At 37.1% G+C, this 7,263-nt stretch overlaps 1 protein-coding gene across 1 annotated transcript; it reads left to right on the forward strand.

Moving 5' to 3' along the window:
• The first annotated feature begins 956 nt into the window (after positions 1-956).
• On the forward strand, positions 957-1,913 carry LOC129665583 (olfactory receptor 6C65-like). The gene has a single exon (XM_055592338.1). The coding sequence runs from the start codon at positions 975-977 to the stop codon at positions 1,911-1,913; it is 939 nt and encodes a 312-aa protein (XP_055448313.1). The 5' UTR covers positions 957-974.
• Positions 1,914-7,263: the final 5,350 nt, after the last annotated feature.

Here is a 7,263-nt window from a genome sequence, read left to right on the forward strand (position 1 = left end):
AAGGATGATTATTGGGCATACAGTGAAGAATATATTGATATTTTCCACAATGATTATAATTATTATATTTTGTGCTATTTATTATGTTACTCCTGTGTTAGCTTCCTTACAGTATGTATCCTTTTCTTGCCACACTTTTTTAACAACAACAAATTTATCAGTGTATTTTGTTTTAAAGCAGCGCTTGAGGAAGGTTGTCATGCAAAAGCTTACTGGCATAATATATTTAGCCTTAATCTCTGACCTTGCTCATTAAAATATGTGATATTGTTTTTGTTTAAATTTCAGAGAAGAGTTAATTAAAAACTGTAGGCTTTTAGTCAGTTTCTCTCCATGGAGTGCTTTCTGTTTCAAGTTTTTTATGAGCTTGAGAGCTTAATAATTGAGGATGCTGTTTGTAGTTTCACACTCCTGTGAGCCCAGCACAAGTGAAGCTGAGGGATGACTACCACAAATTAGAGGTTACCCTGAGCTGCAGAGTAAGTTCTGGACTACAGAGCCAGCTAAGCCAGACTCTGCAACAGAACCAAAGCAAACACCAGCAAGAGTTGCTATGAGTATAACGTCAATGACTAGACTCTCACACAGTACTGAGGCACGAGGCTAAAGAATAACAGGTCAGTATGGGAGACTGAACAAACAAAAAAGGTTGAATTTGATTCAAGATAAGCTTTCTAGTGATAATTTTAAATTGTATGTTATGGTCATTAAGATTTTGAAATTACAGTGTGTACATTTTGATAATTTGTTTTATTTTCCTCAAGAAAAATGAAACAAATTAACTTCTTCCTTCACCAGACACAGTATAAACTTTCAATTTTAATGGATAGTTATTTTGGAATTTCTCAAGCGTTAAGTACAAGGTTTGTTTTTAAGAGTAAGAACATTACATACATATTTGAAATCATATCAAATGATTTTGAATTGACATTGTTTCTTTTACTCACAGACCTATCCAAATTCAGACCTTAGCTATGCCAAATAAGACATCAGTCACAGAATTTATTCTTCTGGGACTTACAGATGATCCAGAGCTACAAATTGTGATATTCTCCTTTTTGCTGGCCACATACCTACTGAGTGTAAGTGGAAACATGATCATCATTACATTGACACTGTCAAATGTTCACTTGAAAACGCCCATGTATTTCTTTCTCAGAAATTTTTCCTTCTTAGAAATTTTATTTACTACAGTCTGCATTCCAAGATTTCTGATCAGCATTGCTACAGGGAACACAGCTATTTCCTATAATGCTTGCATGGTACAAGTATTCTTTTTGATCTTTCTGGGAGCGACAGAATTTTTTCTACTGGCTGCAATGTCCTATGATCGTTATGTGGCCATCTGCAATCCTCTGCACTATACAGCTATCATTAGCAACAAAGTGTGCAACCGACTTGTAATTGCCTCCTGGTCATCTGGTTTTCTTGTCGTTTTCCCCCCAGTGATCATGGGCCTTCAGCTGGAGTTCTGTGACTCTAACATCATTGACCACTTCACTTGTGACTCTTCTCCCCTGCTACAGATTGCTTGCACAGATACAAAGATACTAGAGCTGATGGCATTTTCCTTAGCAGCGTTCACTCTCATGGTAACTTTGGCTTTGGTGGTTCTCTCCTACATACTCATCCTTAGAACAATTCTGAAGATATCCTCTGCACAGCAAAGAAAAAAAGCCTTTTCCACTTGTTCCTCCCACATGATTGTGGTTTCCATTTCATATGGAAGCTGCATTTTTATGTATGTAAAAACATCTGCCAGAGAAAGTGTGGTGCTAAATAAAGGAGTTGCCTTGCTCAACACCTCTGTAGCTCCTATTCTGAATCCCTTCATTTACACCCTAAGGAACCAGCAGGTCAGGCAGGCATTCAAGGACTTCACCAAAAAATTACTGCCTACAGAGATGCACTGAGTTTTCTGAAATTTGTAATTGTAATCACAAATAACTCACCAGTACATGCAAAGCTTCTTTCCAGTTAATAGGCATACAGTAAAGAACAAGACATACAAGATCATGCTCTTGCTTCCAGGAACTAGGAAATAGCCAACATAATAGGAAAGTAAATTAACTAGTGCCACAGTGAGTGACAAATGCTACAAAAGAAGAGAAATACAACAAGGGAAGGGTGGTGAGGGGGAGTCAAACTAAAAGCCTAAACAGTTCAGTCGTTCTCAAGCCCCCTTACAAACAACCTACATTCAGGTGTATTTTCTTATATTCTTTTTGCTTTCCTGAAATTTTCTCACCTAGTGGCTTGAACTGGGAGTATACTTCTTGATGCTTTAGTGAGAAGCAAGAAATATAATTAGTGAAAGGGAATGGGTTTGTTTGCAGTTTGGGCTTGAACTGGGAAGAAAAATATTCTCAGTTTCTCTCATACCTGTAGGAATCCATGTCATAGGATTTTTTGAATCTTATTGTTTAGGGTCTATGCTACACTGTTATAGTTTCCCCTCTATTTGTTAGACTTGTTAGATCCGATGTGCTGTTCTATCTACGGGTGGATCTGCTGAAATATTTGAAATATGTTGTGTTTGATAGAAACAAGAGGTGAGTACAGGTAGATGTAAAGAGCCAGCTCCGTTAGTATCAGGTAATGATGCAAAATAACCTGCTCTGTATAACATCTCAGCTGTTGTTATATTTAAAATCCTGGTATAAGTGGATCTGTTTTTGTGCACTTTGTAAACAGTCAAAGCTAGCTTCAAATCCAAGGTTCTCTGTGCTTATGAGCCGTGTTCATCGTAACTCCTTTTTAAACCTGACAGTGTCACCCTTGTTTCTCTACTACCTGCTTGAGGACATTCCCGATTAGTCATTCTGTGTTTTGAAGTTGTCTTTCATTGCCAGGAGGAGATGTGTCCTTTGATCTAAACTGACCCCAAGTCATAGAGGAAGAGGCAGCAGGCTCTAAGATTTGCAACTAAAATTGCAAAATGCCAACAGGCAAGTGCTATAACATTTTACAAGGAAATTACAACTAAATCAAAGAAAGTTCACCAACAGCACAGTTCCATCATTTTCATTGTTTTAGCCTTTCTAGGTTGTCCATGTTGAGTCATTTTAATTTTCAAAAAGCACAGTTTAGCACATAAAACATTTAGACACATTCACTTACTTGTATCATAAGTAATTGTTATAACTGTGACTCTGCACAAGCCTGATAAAATGCTATCATTATCAAATATTTATTTTGGACAAAATCACCTTGGCAAACATTTTTCTAAGCTTTACTTTTTAGAATATTTGCATTAAGAAGGCTCACAAATACAAAACCAAAGGCAGTAGTAATTAGCACCAGAGCTGTATAGAATTTTTCACAGACACACACACACATGGAGTAGAAATAAAAAAAAAAAAGTCTCTGTTTATTTCTATTTTTGTCTGTAGAAGTGAAAATCCAGTAAAATAAATCAGCCTTTGGGGTAGGCCATGAGGATTCTGGAAGTCTTTCCTTGGAGGGAGTTTTATGAATGAGAAGATTAGACAATTTAAAAAACTTTTTCACATCATGAGATTGCCTGAAACATTTCGTTTTTTGTTTTATATTTATGTATTTGTTGATTTTTATTAATTACAATTTATTTACTTTGTATCCCAGCTGTAGCCCCCTCTCTCATCCCTTCCATAGCCCACTCTCCATCCCTCTTCTCCTCCCTTGCCTCTCTCCCAGTCCAATAATAGGCGAGGTCCTCCTTCCCTTCCATCTGATCCAGGTCTACCAGGTCTCATCAGGACTGGCTGCAGTGTCTTCCTCAGGATGAGGTGATCAAAGGGCCAGCTACTGAGTTCATGTCAGAGACAGCCCCTGTTTCCCTTACTAGGGATCCCACTTATACACTGAACTGCCATGGGCTACATCTGTGCAGGGGTTCTAGGTTAGCTCCATTCATGGTCCTTGGCTGGAGTATCAGTCTCAGAAAAGACCCCTCTGCCAAGATTCTTTTGGTTCTGTTGCTCTCCTTGTGGAGCCCTGTCCCCTCCATGTCTTTCTCACTCCCTCTTCTTTCATAAGATTCCCTGCCCTCTGCCCATTGTTTGGATATGAGTCTCAGAATCTGCTTTGATATCCTGCTGAATAGAGTCTTTCAGAGGTCCTCTGTGGTAGGATCCTGTCCTATTCCCTGTTTTCTCCCTCTTCTAATGTCCATCCTACTTGCCTTTCTGAAGGAGGATTGATCTTCTTACCCAGGGTCGTCCTTCTTGCTTAGCTTCTTTAGGTGAACAGAATTTTTAGTGTGTTTATCCTATATTATATGTGAATTTTCCTATATTATAAGTGAGTACATATCATGTGTCTTTCTGCTTCTGGGATACCTCACTCAGAATAATCTTTTCTAGATCCCACCATTTGCCTTCAAATTTCATGATTTTCTTGTTTTTAATTACTGAGTAGTATTCCATTGTGTAAATGTACCACAATTTCTGTATCCATTCCTTCACTGAGGGACATCTGTTTCCAGATTCTGACTATTATGAATAAAGCTGCTACAAATATATTTGAGCAAATGTTCTTGTTTTATACTTGAGCATATTTTGGATATATACCTAGGTGTGATAGAGCTGAACATACTTAGTCATCTGGGAAATGCAAATTACATAGACCCTGAGATTTCACATTATACCCATCAGAATGGCTAAGATCAAAATCTCAAGTGATAATACATGCTGGAGAGGATGTGGAGAAAGGGGAACCCTCCTCCATTGCTGTACAACCACTTACTTTGGAAATCAATCTGGTGCTTTCTCAGAAAATTAGGAATAGTGCTACCTCAAGAAACCGTTCATTTTTTTAAACATTTTTTTAAATTTTTTATTTATTTTTATTTTTTTTATTAATTACACTTTATTCATTTTGTATCCCCCCATAAGCCCCTCCCTCCTCCCCTCCGGATCCCACACTACACTGTGGTATGAAAAGTCTAAACTTCAGCTTTTTATGTCAATTTACCCAATATCATTTTTTTTGTTATTCAAACAACTGTGTGCAAAACAGATATGAAAATCATAAAACAGTGAATAGAATTTTCTAATGACAATCTCATATTACATCGTTCAGAGTCTCATTAGCATAGTCTGCATCATACTTATATTTAGGTGGCTATGTAGTATTATACTGCATATGCTATAGAAGTTTTGTTTCGTATATAAAAGCATGAATATTGAGTAGTAGTGAAGTAGACAAGCACAGGAAATGGCTTATGAATTTGGAATTTGGCAAACACCTGATGCGGGCTGGTTACTTGCCTCTATCCTCATAATGCACTTGGTTGCTTGAAACAAGATGCACCTTCTATGCATACACATACCCCTTTCTGAACAGTTTACCTAGCAACCAACCTGTCGGCACCTGAGGAACCCTGCTTGTACAAAGCTGTGTGAATACCCATTTTACACAACTAAAATAAGCTAGCTCCCTTTGCAACTCTTGGTAACACCCCACTTCTGTTTCACATGTATCAGAAAATGTCCTAAAATCTGGAAAGATGGGGTAATTTAGGCTGAATAGACTTTGGGTGCTTGGGCAATAAGGCAATCCATGTCCTCTAAGTCATTTTAAGTGAATTTTAGGGAGAATCACCTATTTATCATAGGATGTCTAGCCATAAGAAACTGTGTATGTTATTAAAATAAGATAGATTATGGAAAATTACTTTCACAGTGAGCAAAGAGCTTATGTAATACAAGCCTGCTAATCATAGAGCCACTCCACTCTGCCCTTAAGCAAGAGACTTCTTCTCTTAAACCCCATAAAAGAGCCTCAAACAATAACCGGGGTTCTTAAGTCCCTCATTCATATGACCTGTGGACAAGCTTGATAGGACAGTATCACTCTGCTTGAGCAATGTTTCCTTGATTCTCTACCATCTATGTGAGTCTTTTTTTCAATCCCTTCAATAAGAGGCCAAGAACCTAAAAATAACAAGCCACAATCCCAACCACCAATAACACAATGATTCAATGAACACAGAAAATTTAAATCTAATAGTGAATTTTGTAAACAGTACTTCACCTACGTGAACAATTGTGTAGGCATTCCCAATTAGGTTGGATATACATAGAGAATCAGACATTACAATATTTAGCTTTATACAGCTGAAATGCATAATAGCAGCCACACACAAAGAGCCATTTCCAAGAGGCACTTAATGAATTAATGTTGACAACTGCAGTGGTTTATATTGCTTTTCAACTTAACATCTTGTATCCAGATCTCTGAGCATTTTTATGTGGGGTTGTCCAGATTAGGTTAACTGGAGTGGGATGATACATTTTAAATATGGGGTACCATTTAATGAGCTGGAGTCCCAGAATGTATGAAAAGTAGAAACTAGTGAAACATTAGCATTCATTGCTCTTTGTTTCCTGATTGAATATACAAAGTGACCAGTGGCCTCAGCTCCCCCACTTTCATGCTTTCTCTGTTACTATGAACTAAATCCTGTAAGTTGAAATGAACACTTCTTTCCTTGAGTTGCTTTTTGCCAGATGCTTTGCAGCAACAAGGGAGTAACTAATATATCATTGTATCATTCCAAAAGCAAAAACAGCTCACCTTAATGTTTACAAAACATATGGATATTGCACATTCTTCTACCGAGCAAACTGCAGAAGGTAAGCATATCACATCCCACCTAAATGCCTAGGGATTTACATTTAATTTGTCTAATACCAAGGCATTTTGAAATTTCTCTGAGAAAAAATAAAAGAAGATTTTATAATTCATTCACTCCCTTTAGACATTTGTGGTTTTCCCAGGTAAGATTTACTCACTGAATTCATTTGTCCACCAAAGTATAATGAACACTCATCCAATAATGAATATTATTGTTTATAAAGTTGGCATAGTGTGGAATTGTTTGATGAAAAGTTAATTTATGCACCATAAATTTAACACAAATACAGTCATCTGAATTTTAAATAAATAGCAAATAGCCTTAATAAAATTTTGTATTGACATATATATATATACCTCCATATGCACATATGCTGTGTAGGTTAGTCAGCCTTATATATAAGATAATAAAGGCTTAAAAGAGGAATAATGTGTTACAATAATTTTATAGGCTGAATATCACATGAGTTATTCTTATGCAGAATAACATATTAGATGCTCTTTTTTTTCTTATTCTTTTTTTTTTATTTTTCTTTTTAGTTACATTTTGTTAACTCTGTGTCCCAGCTGTATCCCGCTCCCTCATTCCCTCCCCAACCCCACACTCCCTCCCTGGTCTCCTCCCTGCCCCTTTCCAAGTCCCCT

This window comes from Psammomys obesus, unplaced genomic scaffold, assembly GCF_907164565.1.
Source record: "Psammomys obesus unplaced genomic scaffold, mPsaObe1.curated_primary_1811, whole genome shotgun sequence".
NCBI classification, from domain to species: Eukaryota; Metazoa; Chordata; class Mammalia; order Rodentia; family Muridae; genus Psammomys; species Psammomys obesus.

Bases quoted from the DNA above. Each gene is read 5' to 3' on its own strand.
- LOC129665583 (XM_055592338.1), top strand. From the start codon at position 975: ATGCCAAATAAGACATCAGTCACAGAATTTATTCTTCTGGGACTTACA.